The sequence below is a fragment of the Procambarus clarkii genome, chromosome 31, assembly GCF_040958095.1.
Source record: "Procambarus clarkii isolate CNS0578487 chromosome 31, FALCON_Pclarkii_2.0, whole genome shotgun sequence".
Taxonomy (NCBI): Eukaryota; Metazoa; Arthropoda; class Malacostraca; order Decapoda; family Cambaridae; genus Procambarus; species Procambarus clarkii.
Window position 1 is genome coordinate 29,576,542 of NC_091180.1, and position 22,222 is coordinate 29,598,763.

Here is a 22,222-nt window from a genome sequence, read left to right on the forward strand (position 1 = left end):
GAGGGAATACAGAGAACAAATACGGCACGCATAGACGCGATAAAGCACCTAAATTATTGGGATCGTCTCAAAGCTCTCCAAATGTACTCACTAGAAAGGAGACAAGAGAGAGATACCAAATAATATACACGTTGAAAATACTGGAGGGCCAGGTCTCTAATCTACACAGTAAAATAACAACGTACTGGAGTGAACGATATGGAAGAAAATGCAGGATAGAACCAGTGAAGAGCAGAGGTGCGATAGGCACAATCGGAGAAACCGGTATATAAACATCAGAGGTCCGCGGTTGTTCAACGTCCTCCCAGCGACTAAGAAATATTGCCGGAACAACCGTGGACATCAAGAGAAAACTAGACTGTTTTCTAAAAGAAGTTCCGGACCAACCGGGCTGTGGTGGGTATATGGGTCTGCGGGCTGCTCCAAGCAACAGCCTGGTGGACCAAATTCTCACAAGTCAAGCCTGGCCTCAGGCTGGGCTTGGGGAGTAGAAGAACTCCCAGAACCCTATCAAGCAGGTATTAAGCAGACATCACATAATTCATTCCTTATAAATCAATGCATTCAAAAGGAAAACATTCTCTTATCACCCAAATGGGCTCTGGTCGACATACAACTCTTAGTCCAACACTGGAACTGTGCACTCCAGCACTACCTCTGTCAGCCTGTGACAAATATATAAATCCCTAGGAAATCTTGACTTTCTCTCTCAAAAAATGCTCAGAATGATATCCGAATATTCTACTCTACCGTGCAACCCTGTTAATACAACACTCTGGCTTATCTTATGATATGGCTGGAGAAAAGCCTCAGAAAACAAGGACCGGTCAGACAGCTTGTGCTCCGCGTCAGGTCGTAAACGGCATCCGTCCCCCCGGTTTTGTCATCGCCCCTTACTCTCTTATTCAACATTTCCAATCCAACCCTTTAATTACTCCATTAACCACAGTCCCTATACAGGTATTTTGATTAAGTCCACTTTTCCTTCACACAGTTTGGCTATTCTAATACACCTTATTCATCGAACGATCTTCAGCTGAAGTTCTTATTACTCCACTTTACTGGTGGAGTAATAAGTCACTCGTGGCCTCCCAGTTGCCAGCTGCAGATTTCTTTCAAGAAAATATTCTCTAATAAACTCATTTGTGTTTATAAATAATTTATAATAGAAACTAATCTCCACAGGAGGTAAGGTTTGTAACATGTCCTTTACAATATTTATACAGTAGAACATTCATAATGTTCCATGAAACTGTGATACATGTCAGTAATGTGTCCACAATAAATGTTTGTCACAATATTACTTGTTCAAAATTCACTAATATTACATTATGTACAGTTTCACACTATTTACACAGTAACACAATGTATTACATACTCAGTACTTAGCAAGTGAGTGATATTCAAAGCAGCAGTCCATGAGACAGAACGGGACTTTGCACTCGACACATGGTACATAAAGATTTTCACTAACTAGGTTTTCGTTCCGAGTTCTTGTAAACAATGCACTCGCATATACATTTGGCTTTAGTTCCTGTAGGTGGTTGGTAAGTAGGCAGGCTTGTGAATTGTAAAGCCATCTTTAGCAGCCAGTCTGTTGCAGACTAAATCTGGTCTTGAGGCATGAACAACTGTCCTTACACTGTCTTCCTGGCTACTCTTGACGAGTAATTGCGACACTAGAGCCTGACTTAAAATCTCGAATTGATGGTTTTTGGCCTGTTTTCACCAAATGTTGAAACATTTCAGTACTGTTACGCCCACAAGATGAAAGAAGAATTTCCTCGTCCACTTTACACTTTTGCGAACACACTCGAAGGCATCAACCATCATGTCACATTTATCTACAAGTCTCATATATATGCATTTCACCAGTGTGAATACTTGACAACATATTGATTTCACGTCTGTCTTTGCAACGCACTGCTGAAATCTTATCACATTTTCGAAGTTCACAATTGCCTACACCAATATTATTTAAAACAACTGGCATTTCTTTCCTGTGTGTCTTTACAGTGTCACACACTTCTGTGTTACGTTCAAGCAAGAACTTTGTTAGCAAGTGGCTCGTATAATAGTCAGTGTACAGAATGTGCACCTTGTTCAGCAGTGGTTCTATGAGCGTCTTCACACTGCTAGAAAACCTGTGAGGATCCTGTGGGGGTATGTCTATGTTTGTACCGGAATATAATATAATATAATATAATATATATCAGTCACCATTCCAGTTTCACAGTTGCACAGTACAAAGAATTTGAGGCCAAAATGGTGCCATTTCGATGGGATGTACTGTTTGAAAAGAAGACAGCCCTTGAAAAGAACTATGGATTCATTAATGACAACATTCTGCCCTGGTACTCTGGTACAAAGTGATCACGAAATTTCCCTCTGATATCACTGAACACTTTTTGTGCTCTCCATAGTCGATCATTTCTATCAACATTTGCAATGTTTTCAAAGTTTTGGCACCGTAGTAGTATCAGGAACCTGTCTCGTGACATGTATTTGTTGAACACGGGTTGATACATCACATTCTTTGTTTTAATAATCCTGTATGATGTGCTTCACCGAATGTTTCATGAGCATACACAGAGCAAAGAACACATACAACTCGGCCACGGTCGTGTCCTTCCAACGTACCATACGTGAAGCAGGTTATATGCCACCTGCAAGAAGTTGCCCCTGCATACCGGTTGGTTTTGGCAACAAGATGTTGCATGAACTGCTCATCAAAATATGCAATAAAATAATCACTTTGTCATGTCGTCACCTGTGTACGGAACATAGGTGCAACTCCCACATCACTATCATCAAATATCACTAGTGTTGGCTTCTGTGTTCTCGAGGGTTCAGGAAGGTTTTTCGCTACTTCCTGCATTATTGGAACGTCTGTCGGCTCCTTGTCCTTGTCGCAGTTTTGGGCTACTTGTGGCCCGGTTGGGCTGCTTGTGGCCCGGTTGGGTTCCTTTTTGGGCTCTCTTTGCTTCATTGGCCGGTTTTATTGTTCCTGCTTCCTCTTTTGGCTACTTTTCTAGTGCAGTAGTCCTGGTTGGCGCCTTCCCGCAGAGAGGGTTGTCGGTTTGGCCAGCGTGTCGTGCGCATGCGCCGTAATTTGTTTTGGTCTGGGCGGTGTTTCAGTGCTGGTGTTTTGTGCCCTTTTTGCTACAGTGCTTCGCCTCTCGCTCTTCTCCCTGGCTGCGGTTTGTGCCCCTTTGCTCCGGGGGTGTCCTGGTTCCCAGTTGTGGGGAGGATGCCGCGGTTTTCCTTGTCATGGGTGTGGGCCGCCTCCTTCGCCTCTACCTGCTCTCCTGCGGGTCCGGCCGGGGCCGGCTCTGGCGTTTTCACCTGGTGGTGCTCCCAGGTTCTTCTGGGCACGGTTGAGTCGTGTCACGTTCGTGCTACCATTCGCCAGGTGAGTTTCTGCGGTCTGGCATCTTTTGGCCGGGCGCTGGATGCGGTGTTGTTTATATACCTGTCTTTATTTAGGTATATTTTTGTACGACTGAGACCGTTCGCACACCAGTGACTGTCCCTTTTTCAACCCTTCCTGTCCCCCTCATGTGCATGTCCAACCCATGCTAGAGTCATTCTGGGGACCCACCTTTTTTCATGTTGTGTGGTGTGGGGGTTGTGGGGTTGGTTCTGTACTCACCTGGTAAGGCTCCTGGCTGTGCTTGCAGGGTTTGAGCTCTGGCTCTTGGGTCCCGCCTATCTGATAGAACTTGTGGGATAGTACCAGTGGAGTGCAGTGGTGCTATAGGCACAATTGGGGAACACTGTATAATCATCAGAGGTCTGCGGTGGTTACATGACCTACTTGCGAGCATAAGCCTTATTGCTGGTAAGTCCGGGGACTTTCGGAGCACGCTAGCCTGTTTTCGAATAGATGTTCCGGCCCATCCTGGTTGTGGGGGGTATGTGGGCCTGCGGGCCGCTCAAAGCAGCTGCCTGGTGGGCCACCCTCTGGCCGGTTTAGCCTGGCCTCGGGACGGGCTTGGGGTGTAAATGAGCTCCCAGTACCCCATCCAGCAGGTATCGAGCGGGGTTTCTCCGCCGTCGGTCGCCTGGTGTGCAGGTTTCTGGGCTTGCTGGGTTTTGTCGTGTCTCTGTTGGCCCTGTTTGGGGTCTGCCTGCTCCGTTCTCTGCCTTTGCAGAATGGGGTTGCTATTTACATGTTGCATGTTGTGGTGGTGCCTGTTGCTGCTACTGCACGTGTGCATTGGTACCGTGTTTCGCGGTGGTGTGTCCTTGTTCCTGTGTCCGGTTGTGGTGTGGCACTTTGCTGCTGTTTTCCTGGGGTTTTTGTGCTTCTGCTCTTTCTTCCTGCCTCCTCTGCAGCAGAGGTGTTCTGCGTGTGTTCCTGGGCTTCTTGGGCGTTTTTCAGCCTGTGTCCTGTGGTGTGCTTCTTTGTCTCGGTCTATTGCAGTTGTTTGTACCCCTTGGTTTGGGTACTGTTCTGGCGGCAACCCTTCCGCCTTCTTTGGTTTCCTGGCTTGCCCTGCCGGTTGGGTTTTTGGGGTCTTGCGATGTCTCGCGTCGGACCCGTCGTTTCTGAACTCCTGGCGGGCTTGCTTGCTTTGGGGGAGTTTTTCTGTTCTGCAGACGTTCCATCTCCTTGTGCCGCCTGGGTTTCGGTGGTCGCGCCCGAGATCTTCCCGCGGCTCCGCCTTTTCCTGGGCTTTGAGGGGCCTTGTCGGGGCTGCTTATGTTCTGCCTCGCGGTCTCGCCTCCGGTTGGTGGTCGGGTAGCTTCATGGTAGGTGTCCCACCTGCGTGCTTCTCTTGGCGGCAGTATGGGGTACTGTATTTTGGCAGTCCTTCCTTTTCCTGTCCCTTCTTAGGTGGTTACTCTTGTTAGCTTGGTTTACTGTCGGCTTGGTTTTCTGGTGGGAGTTGGGGGCCGTCGTCTTGCCACATACTGTCGCCTCTTTTCGTGCGGCGCTGGCGGAGCCGCTTCGGCTTGCTTTCGGTCTTGGTGTTGCTTCTGCACCGTTAGTAAGCTGTCTCATGCGTCGTTTCACCTCCGGCCTGTTCGTGCGCCGCTTGCACCGTCCTGGTCTCTGGTCAGCGTGCTCTGTCTTCTCCTCGGTTGGTAGTGCACTTTCGGTTCCGGTGTGTTTTTTCGTCGGCTCTTTCTTTTTGACATTTGCCTCTGGGGGTCGGGTCGCTGAGTTTTCTTGCTCCTTCGGTTTTAGCATTTTGGTTGTTCGGTGGCAACAGTCTCCATCTTTTCTGGCGTGGGGTGGGGCTGCAGTGTTCTGGAGGGGTCCAGGGTTGTTGGTGCTTCGTTGGTCGGGCCGGGGGTGTGTTGTGTTTTGTGTTCAGTGGCGGCCCTCCTCTGTTGTTTGCGTGCCACAGCGTCTGGGTCCGGAGCGCGTTTTGCATTGATCCGGTTCTGTTCCTCCCGGTTCGCAGGTGATGGTGTCCCGGGTTGTCAGCCGTGTTCTTGCGGCTCAGCTGCCCGTGTTCTTCCCTCATGCCCGTGGTGTTCGTAGCTTTGCTGCTCTCACTGCCGTCTGGGCGACGTGTCCTTGCGGTCTTTCGGGCATGGAATTTTGGTGTTCGTTCGGGGGCCTTGCTACTCGTTGTTCTCGTGTTGTTCCCGGGATTTTTCAGGGCTGTGGCGCCTTGGGTTGGCGTTTGCTGCCGGTTGTCTCGCTTCCATGGGGGTTGCGTGATGTCTGCCTCTCGGTTCCGTCCCTTTGACCTTCCTCTGTGGGTAGTTAGCTCCGGGGAGCCGACGGGGCTCCCCCCAGAAAACCAGCGTTGAATGTAATGAAACGCCATTTTCTGGGTGAGACCCGGAGGCGCCCCAGCAACCCTCCCTCCCTCCGGTCGGCGGTTTTCCGCGTGTTTTTGACATCCAGCCTCAGAACTGATGGGTGGATAGCCGGCGTGGGAGGTCTGGGGCTCCCCCTTCCCCCTCCCGGGGAGGGGGGAGCTGCGCAGACAGCGGCGCGGTAACGTATGACGTCATACTAGTTTGCTTGTTTTTCTGTTGAGGAGTTCTATCCACTAGTTCAGCTTTAGGTAGCAATTTTCACCAGAATAGGGGTTTGTTTTGGAATGCTTACCTTTCTGGATGCTTGACCCGGTCGATGGCAGACATAGAATGCTTCCAACCACACTGGGGTTTCTATAGGCCATTGCTCCCCTTGCCTCTCTGAGGGGACCTGGGTTCTGGCCGTGGTCCCCGGTAGGCCCTAGAACTCCATACACATGACTGATGCCAAAGTCTGACATTAGCATATCAGCCTGGTAAAGCTCCGGGGAGCCTCCGGGTCTCGCCCAGAAAATGGCGTTTCATTACATTCAACGCTGGTTTTTTTACTTTGATTTGTTTACTTGTCATTCATTAATTTAGTTTTTGAAGGGTGGACATTTAGCCACTTTGCTTGGTTCAAGAGGTTTTCTTCATCTTTTAAATAAATGATATATTTAAATTTGCTCTTTTGACTAATGCAATTTTTTCGTATTCAGTATGGCATTTCAAAAAAATATTGGCAGTACATGTGTATATATTTCAGATAGTTTTTTACATAGTAATAGTAGTTTTTTTCTTGCAGAGGAGTTAGAATCATCTGAGAATTCGCCCAAGCAAGATGGCTTTGAAGTTAGTAGTGATTTGGAGGAAGAATATTTTGAGGAATTTCATCTTCCTAACTCTCATGAAAATGCATTTGTGAGACATAAAAGTTTTCGCCGTAAAGTAAACCTAACACCCATCCATGCTCCTGATGCCGAAAAGATTGAAGGGTTATTGCTAGCTGGAGAGTTTCAGCGGCATGGCAGCATGCGAAGGAAAATTGTTTCAGAAGAAATCACGATGGTTCCTGAGGAGTCGGGCATCACTGATAGCTTTATGTTGCCTAAGAATAACAGACGAGAGAGAGATACAGACAAGTCTGTATCTGATGTTGGAACTTTTGCAAGAGATCTGATGGAAATAGAGAATATGTTAAATGATAGTGAAGAGGTAGAAGACATTTCTGGCATTGTGGTTGGTGAAAATCTTATAAATGAAAGGTTATTGCATGATGGGCCACAGCAGTTGCATGCCAATACATCCACTCCAAAATCTAGCAATACAAAAAATATATCGGATTGTACCTCGGCAGATCTGAGTTTGAACATGACAGAAGAAACTCAAAGTGATGAAAGTCTGAGCATTGAACAAAGTACACTTATGAAAGTTAGAGAATGTTTGGATTTTACAAAATATAAAGCTATATACAACCTTAGTGGAAGACTGCAGGACATTCTTACACCCATGGAAATAGAAGAAGTTTTGAATAATTCTGAGCGTTACAGTGAATATGTTAATAAGGAAGTGATCCAGGCTCTTCAAGACTCTCTTCAGGATCAACAAAATACTAACAATAGCGGCAATACTGATAGTGGAATTTCTTCTCCAAAGAAAATTATATCGGTAGAAGGGCTCGACTTGGACACGGTTGTCAAGATGGACATTCGAGCTGTATTTGATGACAGCTACTCAAAAATATGTGGATCTGACACTAATATTTCTAAAAGGTCTTCTACTGCATTTATTGATGAGTTTGAAGATATGGGCATTAGGTTTGAGAGACGTAAATCACTCAGACTAGGCAAAACAGGGTACAAAGAACTGGAAGTAGAAGGGGTCTTTATCGAGAGCAAATCTCAAGACATTGGTCTTAAAAAAATTAAAGCCCCTACACTTGACCTGAGTGGGAGCACTAGTGAAGAGTACACTGATGTTCCAGATCTTTCAAATGCTGAAATTACTGATACAACAGTGAATAAATTACAAGATTCCAAGAATGATGGACCTTATGACAATTTCAGAAAAGTATGTTCCATAACTGTTCCTGTACCAGATATTGTCATTACAAGCACATGTGAAGGTAACAACAATGACTCTAGTGTGTCTCTGCTGCAGATTGAAAGCAGTGATGTTTCTGATGTAGCCTCTGCTGCTTTTGAACCTATTAGTAGCAATAAGGGAAACTCTTCTGAAGGTATGTGTTTTTTCTCAGATATATTTTGTTTCTTTGTTATTAAAGCATCAAAGTTTCCATTTCCAGATGGAAACTTATCTTCCAGCTGGTCTGTAAGAATTGCAAAGATATTTTTAACATCTTGGTTATTTCTCCCTCAATCCTGTGGTAAAATCCTCTAAATTTTACTATGTTGCATAATTGTAATGAAACCAATCTCTCCTGCTCAGTTCATATTTAGACTAAGATTACAGCCCAGTGCTCCTCTGCAGTGAAAGTCAGTAAGTCATTCATTCCCAGTACAGTACTTTAGAGGAATAAATACCAAAAACAAGATTTAAAATACTGTAGGAATTTCTTATGTACTTTACATATGTGTTTTCAGCTACAATCAAATTTTCTGTTCTTCACTCTGCTCTTCTTACTCTACACCACTCTCTAATCTATTCCTATCTAACTTTTGGTATCTGTACATAGTGTTCAACCACTGTAAACTACTTCAAACCTATCACCCAGCAAAAATCAGTTATCAGAACTATAAATTCTGTTTTCAGATAACACACAGCCCCCTCTCTTTAAATGTCCGAACATGCTAAACACACACACTTCACACATTCCCTTGTGCAATTTGAACTTACAAAACCTTATTCCTAAATTCTCATCTTGTTTTAAAAAATTACTTAGATGGATGTAATAGAACCCGTGAGCATCACACCAGAAATTAATATGATATTTTCAGTCAAACTAAATCTGTGCAAACAAATAAAATTACTCAATATATGGAACTCGCTCCCAAATGAAGTTAAAAGTTTGTCCAACCTATACTTTACTCAAAAGTAGAACAATGAAGTAACTAATTTCATCTTCTTAGTATCCTACCTTGTGCTACCAACTCTCACAGTATCATGTGCTACCCACTTGCTTGATATATTACAATCTAGAAATGTAACTTCATCAGTTTAATTTGTTTTATCACTTTATGCTGAGGTAGTTGTGTGAATTAAAAATCTATTACAATGTAAATTTCATTACAATTGTGTGTCAGCTTAACAAGTGGACTGTGCCTGATGAGAAAACTTGGTAGGTGGGAAACTGCACGAGCCGAGAAAATACCTTTTTAATATTTTGTTCTCATTCAAAACGTGCACGGTAGGTTGTGTACAAAATGGACTCTTGGGACCTCCAGTGAGAGGCAGCCATCTTGGAAAAAATCCCAGAATGCCATAGGGCTGCTGGCAGTCCTATGGCATTGCTACTTCAACTTGTAGAAAAACTACAGTTAAATGTCTTGCAGGAATTTAACCTTTTATATAAATTTAAATTAACTTTATTTTTCTCATTTTTATGTATATAGAACGATCAGCAGACCTGGAGTTTGGTAGCGAGAGTCAGCGAAAGATTATTTCGGTTGCAGAGGATATCTTGCAGTCGCCTCTTGAGGATGATAATATTTCCGTTGAATCTGCATTTAGCCAAAGGAGGGACGGAGAAGAGGAAAATTATGATTTTGAGGTGTGTTTTTTTTTTTTACATAGAATCTTAAATGTCAGGCATGATGCTAATTTAAGTGCAGAAGCTACTAAAGTGTATTAATCTAAAGATAAATTATAAGTCAGACTTGCCTTCATATGACATTACTGTTCCCTTTTTTATTTTTTGAATATCACTGCTGCTTTTTTCACAACAGATGAAATGGGGGTTGTAGTATGTGTTGGAAGGGAACGGGAAGAAATAAAATTAAATTATTAAACTATTGAACTTTATTATTCAGGTGAAAATCACTCATCCATTCAAAATCTGGTAGTTGTATTCTTATAAGATTCCTCTAAACCAGGGTTGTCCAACTTCATTGATGCTATGGGCCACTTCACCATAAAACTTGTAGGATGAGGGCCACAAATTTTATACAGTACTGTATGCAATATATTTACTGGAGGGCTACCTGTCAGTTCCCAGGATACTCTTTGAACTGCTCCTTTCTGAGGGGGCCTGGTTTTTAGCTCTGGTTCCTGGTAGGTAACAAGAACTCTGCAACTGATGACCCAACTAATATAGCACTATATCAATGGGATAGCTTCAGAGAGCTGACAAGGCTCGCCCAGAAACTTGCATTTTATTATATTCAACTCTAGCTTCAAAAAGAATGTAGAAAAATTACTAATAATAATTCATTGTGTTGGGGGACAGGTAGCCAGTTTTATACATACAGTAAAGGTTAGGCTTATATCTAGGTTCTCACAGGATTGAATTACTGACCCTCCCCAAGATGTAACCCCACAACACAGTGACTAACTCCTGGGATACCTATTTACTACTAGGTGTACAGGGGCATTAGGTGATAAGAAATGCACCCAGCCATTTCTCTCCCGCCTGGGATTCGAACCTGAAATTTGCGATTGTGAGCCAAGAATGAATCCGACTGTACTACTGGGACTGTCTTATCCCGGTAGAAAATAGCTGCAGGAAATTTGGAGAATGGGATCTGGTCAGGTCCATAGTTTAGTGATCCATTATAGGAAGGTCTGGATTCGGGAGGGGACACTGTAAATTAATTTATTTTATTGCAGAATGAAGACATAGAAATTTCACCCTTTGAAAGCTCAGAACCTGCAAACATGAAGTACTATATGGACCTTGAACCTATACCACCACCACCACCCCAGATGATACCAGAGTTATCTGCTGCTGAAGAAACTGCCGATGAAAGGCACTGGAGGAGTGTAGTAATTGGTGGTGTATGGCGAAGAATTGACATGAAAGTTATATCTCCATATCGTAAGGTATGCAAGTTATGATTTCATAACTTGGGTTTATGATATTGATAAATGCTATAACACTCTTTCTCATGGTTTGTGAGTGATGATAAATTGAAAGAAGATCTAGTTTCGTACTGAGAGGTTAGTACTGGTACTTGAAGATTATTTGAGTAATTGCAAAAGGTTTGTGCGCGATGTTACATTGGGTGAACTGACATGAAAAGTACACCTTGTGTTGCAAAGTTAATGAGCGATTGTTATATTCAACCCCTCAAAGTGTAGTTATCAACATGCATTTATTCACTGGGTAATTCAGTTATCATATGTTTAAACTACTGTGGTTTAAACTACTTCGTTTAATTTATACTACTGTGATTTAAACTTCTTCGTTTACAATCGTAATCTGTTCCCAAAGACACGTCGTCAACCAAAACAAATTTTCCCATAAGAAACATTGTAAATTTAATTAATCCATTCCACATCTCCAAAATTATTAACTTAAAAATACATTTTATACCAAATAACACATTTTGTACTAGCTACAATACAGTATGTATATCTTGCCTTGAATGAGGACTCTTGTTGGCGTATGGGAAGATGATGAGGAGGAGAGGTGTTAGTGTTTGGAAGGGGGAGTCCCCTTCCATTATAACATCAGGCAAGGATGACTTTTCTGGGGTACACTCTCTCCTACATTTTTCCTGCATACCACCAAGACCAGCTTGTAGCTCACTGTTTTTTGCACTAAAAACCCGTCTAGCGACACTTGTTTTTTGCACTAAAAACCCGTCTAGCGACACTTGTTTTTCCCTACATTGTAACACTTGTCTGAAGTGAGACATCACATTGTCATTAAAAAGGTTAACACAGTGGCCTGCTACAGCTTGATTTGGGTGAGCCTTTTCAACAAAAGTTTAGGTTGAACTTCCGTTTCCATCTTCACCAATGGGTCTGAGTCTGCAAACGGTGTGGGCTACTGTTGTTTTTCCTGACCGCACTTGTGTGTCGCCTTCCTCCAGAGGCTAGCATCTTCACAGCAGAACTTTATGCTATTCTCTATGCTCTCCGTCTCCTGCTCTTTCATTGTCAATCCTCCTTTGTGGTTGACTCTCGTAGTGCCCTCACGGCTCTTAAGGTCCTTTAATCCTGACCATCCGGTGGTCATCAAGATTCAGCATTGGCTGTTTCTTATCTCTAGTAAATTGAAATGAGTAGAATTTTGCTGGGTTCCCAGCCATATTGGTGTTTCTTTAAATGAGCGTGCGGATGCTGCCGCTAGGGAAGCTATCCGTTCTTGTCCCATCTCCCGTAAAGGTATTCCTTATTCCGACTTTTATCCAGTTATTCATTCCTCCATCCTTGCCCGTTGGCAGGGTTGTTGGTCGTCTGTGGTTGGTAACAAGCTGCGTACTCTCAAACGTAGTGTGTCCCCGTGGCCTTCCACCTGCCACCGTAACCGGCGGTGGGAAACGGCTCTAGCAAGGTTGCGGATTGGCCATACTCGCTTAACTCACGGTCACTTAATGGAGCGCCGCCCTGCTCCTTATTGTTTAAATTGCATTCTCTCTCTTACAGTCAAGCATATCCTTGTTGAATGTCCTGACTTCCAGGACACGTGCGTGTCTTGCTTTCCGACCGTCCCTTGCGGTCACTTGTCCCTCGATAGAATTCTTGGTGAATCGGATACTTTTGATATCGTCGCCGTATGCGTTTTTGTTCTTGTATTGGCATTCTTGGTGATATTTAGAGCCCTCTGATTATTTCGCACTTTAATGGTGCTACATAGGCTTCCCGGTTTGGTGCCTTCTTTTGATAATTACTTACTTAGGTTGAACTTTACCACTGACTTTCTTGGGACTCATGGCATGATATATAATAAGAACTTTTATGTTTAAAAAAAAAAAAAAGCAAAAAAGCAGGCAGAGCAATAACAACTAAACACACATGAAACGAGATTTAACTTCTAACCTAGATAGGTTATAATTAAAGTATATATTAATTTCTTGTTATTCCCAACTAAAGATTAATTTGCGGGCAGGCATGGCTACTAGCCATAACGAGGAATAGCCAAATGTCATGAGAAGTGGGCAGCTATGAAACATGTGGCGACTCTGGCTAACTGATAGTATCGCACGAGGCACTGAACTACGGATCTACTAAACAGCTAAACGGTTAAATTTATTGAATAACAACCTGGATAGAGCAGGGAAATTAAGTTAAATTTAAGTAATAAACATTAGTAATTAATTTATATTTGATAAATTACTAAGCCTACTCTATCCCAATTAATACTAACACTTTAAACCCCTCCCTCCACTGTAGAATTGTATGAAACTTTACTTGCCTATGGAATACAGTCCACTAATAAATATTTTATTATGGTCCACTCACAAAGGAAATTAAATAAACAAATGAACTTGGCCACATAATCCCACAGGTGGTGTCGTCTGCTTGGGTTGTCTACTGGTAGCATGTGGCGTCTTGGTCATTACCATCATACCCATCAGAACTACTTAGTTTTGTTTTGGTTCATAAAATGTAGATACTGTATATATAATGTGTATATATAGTGCAATAACAGCAAAAACTGTCTTATTGTTCAAAGAATATATTACGGCGCACATATTAAGTACACAAAATATCTGTGCATTCCTATGATCTGTATGTTCTGTGATACAAATAGCTTTGACAGCCCGTTGTATCATTGCACTTGAAAAATTCATGGTAAAACATTAGAAATATGAAGGCAGTATTGTGTGTTCAATGCAAACAGTCATAATATTGCACAAAACATGCAGACACAGTCTGAATTCTTGATAACATGCTAGGAGATTACCATACCTAGCAGAATGGTTTAGTGGTTTATAATTGTGCACAAAAATGTACATAGTTATATATAAAGTGTGTGTACAGCATAATAGCAGCAGCAACATTGTTATATTGTTCTAATCAATTAATATAGTGCACATCTTAGTGACTTGAATACATTTGAGCATTCTGATGTTTCATACATTTTATTATGTAAATGTTTACCATATTAATATTAAGTGTGAATGGTTGTCAACATATTTACTTTGCGTCTTTTTCCAATGTATTTCAAGCATTATGTTGCTTGTTTTTTTATTTTAGTATACAGCAATATTTTTGTCAAACACTGGCACTTCCCTCCATGACTTTACTGTGCCATACACTTCAGTATTCAGTATTATTTTCAAGCAGAAACCTCATTAGCAAGGGACTGGTATAGTAATTTTGTATTTTATATATATGTGGGGCCTCGTAGGGGCCTCGTAGCCTGGTGGATAGCGCGCAGGATTCGTAATTCTGTGGCGCGGGTTCGATTCCCGCACGAGGCAGAAACAAATGGGCAAAAGTTTCTTTCACCCTGAATGCCCCTGTTACCTAGCAGTAAATAGGTACCTGGGAGTTAGTCAGCTGGCTTCCTGGGGGTGGAGGCCTGGTCGAGGACCGGGCCGCGGGGACACTAAAGCCCCGAAATCATCTCAAGATAACCTCAAGATAGACCCTTGTTCAACAGTACAACGTGCTACTAATGTCTTTACCACACTGCCTGACAAACCATGAGAATTGCTACTGGGAATGTCTATTTTAGCACCAGAATATAATGCCTATGATCAGTCCTGTTTCCCAATCACAAAGTATGAAGAATTTTAGTTCAATTTTGTGGATGAAGGTACATGAAAAACATAAGTGATACATCAGTTACCAACTTCTGACCTAGTATGTAGAACTAAATCTTTGCACTTCCCATTCAGTTCACTGAGGATGTACCTCACCTTCCACAGTCTATCATCTTCGTTCTGGTTGTCACTTTTCTCAATGAATGTACCCGAGAAGTAAGATGCCTGTCGCGAGACATGTATTTCCTGAAAATGTGACAGGGCAAGTCTCTGCTCCAATGTTTCATCATCATACAGAGGGCAAGAAATACATACAGCTAGTGGTGTATTTCCACCACAGCAATAGTGACTCTGGTAATATGCTCGGTTTCAAAAAGTTTGGCTGCATATGTGTTTTTCTTGAAAAATGTGTTCCATGAGGAACTCGGCGATGTATGCCATAAAGTACTCCATTTCACTCGTCCTTACTAGTATTAAATAGGAAAAGCTGTAATATCTACATCTGTCTCTTCAAATGTAGAGATTTACAGAAGAAAGTTAGTGCCATTTCCCCATTTCCAACTATTATGAGGGTTTAAGAGATGAATAGAATTGATGTTCCTAAATGAATACTGTACTGAAAGGTAAGAGTTGTTATTGTATGTTGGCTCACTTGAAGTCCAGCACCTTAGCCAATTTATTTAATGATTTTTTATTTTAATATATAAGCATTATTTAATGTTTGAACATGTATTACAGTGCATAAGCCATGGAGGCTACTTGGGAAAAAATCTGAATGCTGTGATCGTCATATGTGCCTGCCAGTTGCCAGACCGGTCACGGCGTGACTACAACTATGTCATGGACAATCTCTTTTTGTTCGTATGATAAAATTTGTGTTTTTTTAGTGCCTTTCTTGACATACAATAGAGTAAATATAAAATATTTTTCTATTACAGTACTGATCTTTGTTGTAATATTTTTGTATTTCCCCTCATTCCAGGTATGTTTTATCTACTCTTGAGCAACTGATAGCTGATGATTATATCTTGGTGTATCTTGCTGGAGGGACTCCAAGAACTAGTGTGCCCAGTTTCCATTGGCTAAAACGAGCATATCAGATGATTGACAGAAAACTTCGCAAAAATTTAAAGGCCCTTCATGTGGTGCATCCAACATTTTGGGTTAGAGCTGTGGTGACATTCTCAAGACCTTTCATTAGGTTTGTTAATTAGTTTTCTTGTTCATCACAGTGATAGAAATAGGTTTTGGGAACTAGGTATATGCTAAAGCTGTATCCAGGATTGATTCTCGGGGATCACAAGGGGTTCATCCATAATTATAACAAATATATAATTGGTAGAAAACTTGACAAGGATAGCTAACAAGTCTCCACTAACATAGAAATTACAGAGAGAGAGAATCGAGTCCTACGTATATGCCATATACCTGCATATCCCACTACAGCATTTCTGTCACTAGTTCCGTACGCTGAAATTTTTATGGAACAAGAGAAAGTAAAAATCTTAACCATTTTTACTTTAGTGGGGAGTTGTTAAAAGTTCGTAATAATTAATTTTACTGAAGTTCATAGAATATCCAATTAGTTTTCAGAACCATACAGGGTTGTACCCAGTTTAAAAATATGACAGTTTAGTTTGATTTGAGGTTGTAGAGCAAGTATTTGTAAATATATCTTGGGCTATAGTGGTAACAGTAGCCCAAGGTATATCAGTCGGCCTTGAGCTAAAAATCCTGCTACCATGAAATGGTAACAGGATTTTTTCATGGGTCTACTACATTCACAGAGCTATTGTATCCATATTTGCATATGTGTAAAACCCAGACAATTACTGTTTAAATCATATGATAACCACATTACATCATGAATCAACGTATAACGAAACCGCTGTTCAAGGGTTAAAAGCAATTCTGAAATTTGAAAGCATAGTATAAGCTCCTTTCACAGTGTTGTTTGTGGTCCTCAGGTGATGGTTTTCTATCTAGAACCATCCCCTAAATCTTTATCAGATTTTTTAAAGCTTTTTCACATAATTTGTAGATTGTGTGTGGTCTGTTTTTTCCGATTCTATATTCCGTAACATGGCATTTATTCATATTAAATTCCATTTGCCAAGTGGTGCTCCATACACGTTTGTCCAGGTCTTCAAGAGCTTGACAATCATCAAAAGTTGATCTTCCCTAGTATCTTGGCATTATTAGCAAAGATGTTCATATAATTCTGTATTCCTTCTGGTAGATCATTTAATGTACACAATGAACATTAGTGGTGCAAGAACTGAAGCCTACTGTACTTTACCCGTGGCATTTCTTCCAGTCCGATACATTCCCTTTGATTACTGCCCTCATTTTTCTGTTGTTTCATCCATGATAGAAGCCTCCCTATCACTCCTCCAGTATGTTATAGTTTCCAGAACAACCTCTTATGAAGAACTCCAGCCATTTTTAGGTCCAGATAAATCCGGTCAACCCGACCCCCTCTCTTTGTAAAATCTTTGACTATCATAGAAACTAAGTAAATTTGTTACACAAGATCTTCCAGATTGAAAACCATACCATTTTTAATTACCTAAGTGTAGTTAAAGGACGAGTGCTATGCTTGTGGTGTCTCGTCTTCACGGCACTGCTTTATTACCCGTTGAAGCTACTGATGGTTTTGGCCAACACTACCACCACCACTCTTGTTCCAACCATCAACCACTGTTTGTGGAAGTGAATTTTCTTATATTTCTTCTGCAGCTTTGTTTAGTAAGCTGAAATCTATGACCACTTGTTTTTGAAGTTCTAGGTCTCGGAATTTTTCCTTGTAAATTTTGTCAATTCCTGTCACTATTTTGTATATAGGGATCATATTGTCTCTTTCCTTTTAGCTTTGTCATATTTAATGCCTCTAACCTTTCCTCATTGCTCTTGTCTTACAGTTCTGAAAGTCAATTACTGTAGTTGCACGTCTTTAAATATTTTCCAGTTTGTTGATGTGCTTTTTGAGATATGAGTACTTTAGTTCCTTTCCACATAATTTGTAGGTAGTGTGTGGTCTATTTTCTCTGATTCCACATTCCATAACATGGCGTTTATTCAAATTGAATTACATTTGCCATATGTCGCTCCAAAACACTTATTTTATCTAGATAAATTTGAAGGGTATGACAATTTGCCTTCATCTCCTATCTTTCCCCAGTATTTTAGCATCACCTGCAAACATGTTTATATAATTCTGTATTCCTTCTGGTAGATCGTTTATGTAGACGATGAACATTACTGGTGCAAGAACTGAACCCCTTTGGTACTCCACTAGTAACACTTCTCTAGTCGGGTACATTTTCTCTGTTAACTGCCCTCGTCTGTCAGTGTACATGTTTGTGAGAGTGAATGAGTGAGTGGATAGATTTTGAAGAGGTGGGAGGGGGGGGGGGGTGTGGAGGGAAGGAGGATGGGGCAAGGAAAGAGTTATTAGAAAGGGGGAAGGGAGAGGGGTACCCAGGTGTAGCTGGGTACCCTTCATATATTATCTACAATATTATATTGTAGTATAATATAAATGTAGTACAGTGGTTGTAGGTCTTAAAATGGTGAAAGAAAAAAGAATTTTCCTTTAAGAAGAGTTGTGGGTTTGACAAATTGACTCTGTGTATATATTTAGCTTATTTAAGGGTGGTCTCACTTTCTTGTATACCTTGTGTAGTACAGTACTGTATACAAATTTCAGGTAATTTTTGGACGTGGCAGACGAATTTTGTTATACAGTATTATTTGTACTCGAGATGAAGCTAAAATCTCTAATATAAATACATGATTCTTTTGCAGCACCAAGTTTTACCGGAAGTTAACATTTGTTAATAACTTGACAGAGCTTGCACAGATGGTTCCATTAGATCAGTTAAACATTCCTGATGCAGTTAAACAGTGAGTATACTTATTTGTGGTATTATAGTACCACAAAACAGTGAGTATACTTATTTGTGGTATTATAATACCTGTTTACTTGTGCAATCAAATCTTCATCTTAAAACAAATTATCTTTGTATACTGTATGTATACTGTAAACTACACTACTGTACATATATCTAGTTTTAATAAGATTTTTTGTTGATAATTCAAGCTCCTTTATCCAAAAAGGTAATGCTAATTTCAGTGTATTGGAAGAATTTCAATTTTCTGCAGTAGGCTTTCTTGTGTGGTCATAAAATTCTTTGTTTTAATTTATCATTATGCATCTTTGTTAAGGGTTTTCTTCCCTGGGACATTCGGGATTGCACTTCCGTTGAGGTTGGTGTTGCATGTCATTAACCCACTTAGGGTTCAGTGGGGGTCATGGGGCTCTGTCTGGCCCTGGGTAGGGAGTGGTGGTGTTGCTGGTTGGGGTGCACGGTGTTTTGCACAGATTGCATAATTGCGCAGCCATATGTCCCTCTGGCCTCTGGTTGTTTGTGGTATATTTTTGAGGGTTTCAGGTTTCAATTTAAATTTTCCTGGAGGAGGTCTGCCTAGCTTCTGATTAGGTTTGCCTAGGTTGTGTTTGGTGGTCCTCCTCTGGGCCCCTTGAGGTTGCACATACGGCTTCCTTGGGTCAGTTTGCTTGGTAATTGACTGGTTCAACTGGCTTAAGCTACACCAGTACCTGGGCTCCCCGTTGGGATTCCTCCTCTTGCGGTGCCTGGTAAACCCTTTGGGGCTCGGTGTGGATATGGACATGTCTTCAGAGTCCCCAGTCACTTTGTGCAAGTTTGAAGATTGTTCGTTGCCCTTGTCTCGGATGATCATCATCTGTTCTGCCTCCGTCATGCTGCATGTTGGGTCGGTGACACCTGCGACCCGGAGTCATATGGGACTTGTTCCCTGCCTGTCATCCACTTTACCTATTCTTCAAAAGACCTTAGGGGTCAGGCAGCGGCTGCGTTGAATGGTATGTTTTTGTTCATAACAAAAACATACCCCCCCCCCCCCCCCCCCCGAATCTTTCCTTGGGTATGGTTCGCCCTGCTCCTTCCCCCCTGTTCCCAGCTTCCAAATGTCTGAGGGTTTCGGAGTCTGGGCGGGGCTTAGCTGGGGACAAGACTTGGGCGGCTTTGGGGGCTGCCTCGTTCGATGCTGGTACGGAGGCAGTTGAGCTTGTTCATCCCACTGAGGCTTCAGGGTTCTCCAGCAGACCCCTTCTCTGAGGCTTTTCCCTTGGACTCTCCCCCCTGGTTATCCTGGGCGGTAGATGTGGGTTCTGTCCCGGGGCCTGTGTCCGGGATTCCCGGGGCACAGGGGGAGTTGGCTTGGGGCTCTTGGGGCCCCGTTTGACCCTGCCTGGGCTTTGGTGCCTTTGGGATGTGGGTTGTTGTTGCAAGGTTCGAGGTTTTTGTTCCCCCCCCCCTTTCCATGTACGAATTTGATTTGGGGGGAGACTTGACCCCCCCCCCCCCCCCGGGTTTATTTCCGGGTTCCTTTGGGTTCTTCGGATTCGTCCTTCCGGAGGTTTTCTGCCTCTCAGATTTTCCCTGCAGATGTTAGGGAGCCCCTTGGTCCCTACCTCCTGTGTGATCCGGAATTCGCTTCTATTATGGACCCGGTCTCTTTTGAGGTCAGTTCCTCTTCCCCATACTGGGTGCATTGTGAGGTTCTTGGGTTTTCCTGGCTTGTAGACTGCCTTCTCTTGGCTCTGGGGGATTTGAGCAGTAGTCGGGCCCGGGTCGGTTGCTCGAGCAGCTGTGCAGGAGTCTGAACTTCGCCTTGCTGGTTTCCCCACTGGGTCAGGTTTGGCTTTGGAGACTGTTCTGGTTCCTTTGGAGCAGTCCCTTCTGCCGCTCTCGCGATCGCTAGGTTCGTCTCCCCAGTTCGTCTCCTCGTGTCGGTTGCTGCATCTCCGACTTCCTCTTAGGGTTTTTCGGGGTTCGATGCCATGGTGCATTCCCGTTTCCTTGCTTAATGTGTTCCGGATGCCTCATCCCTTGGCTAGGGTTTTATGACCAGTGCTCAGCAGGCCGGTCAGGGTCGTTGGGGTACGTCGTCCTGCTGGGCTCACAGCATGGTGCGGGAGTTTGCGGCAGTGTGGCTCACTCGGGGCTTAATCGAAATACAGTACCCATTTTAGACACACAAATAGTATCCAACATTTTTTGTAACTAATCCTCTATGTATGTACTTTTCCCTGAATTCCCTGAATTTTTCTTCCAGAGCCGATTTCGAGTTGATGATTCGAGAGAAAAAGAAAAACCTTGGAAAAAGAAGAGCTCTCTCCATGACAGTTAGATGAGAATTTCTTGCTCTCCTAAAGCCTAAAGTTTTTAAACACCCTTGTGTATTTGAAGAGTTGAGTGTTCAATTTTAAGCCTTTATGTTGGGCAAATCACTGAATTGACTTAGATTGTGTATGAAAGTTTGATATACTGTATAGTACTATTTTGGTGTACAGGCTTGGTGGTTATTCAGAAGATTTTGATGTGGCCCTTCCTTATCACTTCAGTTATGTAATATTGATTTCAATCTGAATGTTGTCATATTTAAGGGAAAGGGGATTATGGCTGCATAACTTAATAATTTTATGTTCATAACACAGGTTCTAAGTTATGCTTCTAGATGTATATTGTATATAAAATTTAAAATATTGTATATAAAGATTAAGCTAAGTTGTATTGAGAGAATCTTGATGTACAACTACATGTTGTAGCAAGTGCTCTTAGGTGTTTCTTGTATATAGTATCCTATAAAGTTTTAATAAGGTTTGTTTTTGTTAATGTGATTTACAGTATATTAAAATTGTTGTCAAGAATGATCTTAATTTTGTTCATTTCATCTATGAAAAAGTGCAGTAAGAATTGCAAACACTGAATTATCTTGTATAGAAAAATGTGAATAAATGTTTTATGAGAGTTCTTCTCTTTTTAAGGATTCAATGGAATATTCTTTCCATTGTTTTCTTCTGTTTTGATGCCGGTCATATTGGAAATATGGATATCGAGCATTACTTTTGAGCAGAATTCAGGGTGATTGCACATATTTGGAGTTTTAAATGATGACTTTTTATAGCAAAAATACGCAAATTAGTAAAATATAGCTGGATAAATATTAATTTATAAAATATGGCCGTCTAGTTGGCCAGCCGGCCAACTAGACGGCCGGCTGTTCAATTAGATGGCTGTGTAAAGGACCCCGACTAAAACACACAAACACGTGCACACACACACACACACCCCTCTCTCCTCTCTCTCCCCTCTCTCTCTCTGACCCCCCCCCCTCTCTCTCTCTGACCCCCCCCTCTCTCTCCCCCCCTCTCTCTCCCCCCCCTCTCTCCCCCCCTCTCTCTCCCCCCCCCCCCTCCCGCCTCTCTCTCTCTCTCTCTTTCCTCTTTTCTCTCTCTCTCTCTTTCCTCTTTTCTCTCTCTCTCTCTTTCCTCTTTTCTCTCTCTCTCTCTTTCCTCTTTTCTCTCTCTCTCTCTTTCCTCTTTTCTCTCTCTCTCTCTTTCCTCTTTTCTCTCTCTCTCTCTTTCCTCTTTTCTCTCTCTCTCTCTTTCCTCTTTTCTCTCTCTCTCTCTTTCCTCTTTTCTCTCTCTCTCTCTTTCCTCTTTTCTCTCTCTCTCTCTTTCCTCTTTTCTCTCTCTCTCTCTTTCCTCTTTTCTCTCTCTCTCTCTTTCCTCTTTTCTCTCTCTCTCTCTTTCCTCTTTTCTCTCTCTCTTTCCTCTTTTCTCTCTCTCTCTCTCTCTCTCTCTCTCTCTCTCTTTTCTCTCTCTCTCTCTCCCCCCCCCTCTAAAACCCGTGCTCCTGTTGTCACTTTAACACCCCATGTTACTCTGTGCTCTTGGTGTGTGATCACCAAGGCCACGGGTACCAGGAAAACACTTACTGTAGAAGATTACAACACTT

General features: G+C 42.3%; 1 protein-coding gene across 6 annotated transcripts in view; it reads left to right on the forward strand.

The window, feature by feature from the left end:
- LOC123758773 (uncharacterized) overlaps nucleotides 1–21,232 on the forward strand; it is a 40,391-nt gene extending 19,159 nt beyond the window's left edge. For 5 of the 6 annotated variants that reach the window (XM_045743443.2, XM_045743444.2, XM_045743446.2 and 2 more), the window contains 7 exons: nucleotides 6,566–7,999; nucleotides 9,333–9,490; nucleotides 10,546–10,758; nucleotides 15,114–15,232; nucleotides 15,358–15,576; nucleotides 18,183–18,281; nucleotides 20,538–21,232. In XM_045743443.2, the coding sequence (XP_045599399.2) occupies nucleotides 6,566–7,999; nucleotides 9,333–9,490; nucleotides 10,546–10,758; nucleotides 15,114–15,232; nucleotides 15,358–15,576; nucleotides 18,183–18,281; nucleotides 20,538–20,616 (2,321 nt within the window). In that variant the 3' untranslated portion in view covers nucleotides 20,617–21,232. The remainder of the gene's footprint in view (nucleotides 1–6,565; nucleotides 8,000–9,332; nucleotides 9,491–10,545; nucleotides 10,759–15,113; nucleotides 15,233–15,357; nucleotides 15,577–18,182; nucleotides 18,282–20,537) is intronic. The other variant, XM_045743447.2, reaches the window with a different exon arrangement.
- Nucleotides 21,233–22,222: the final 990 nt, after the last annotated feature.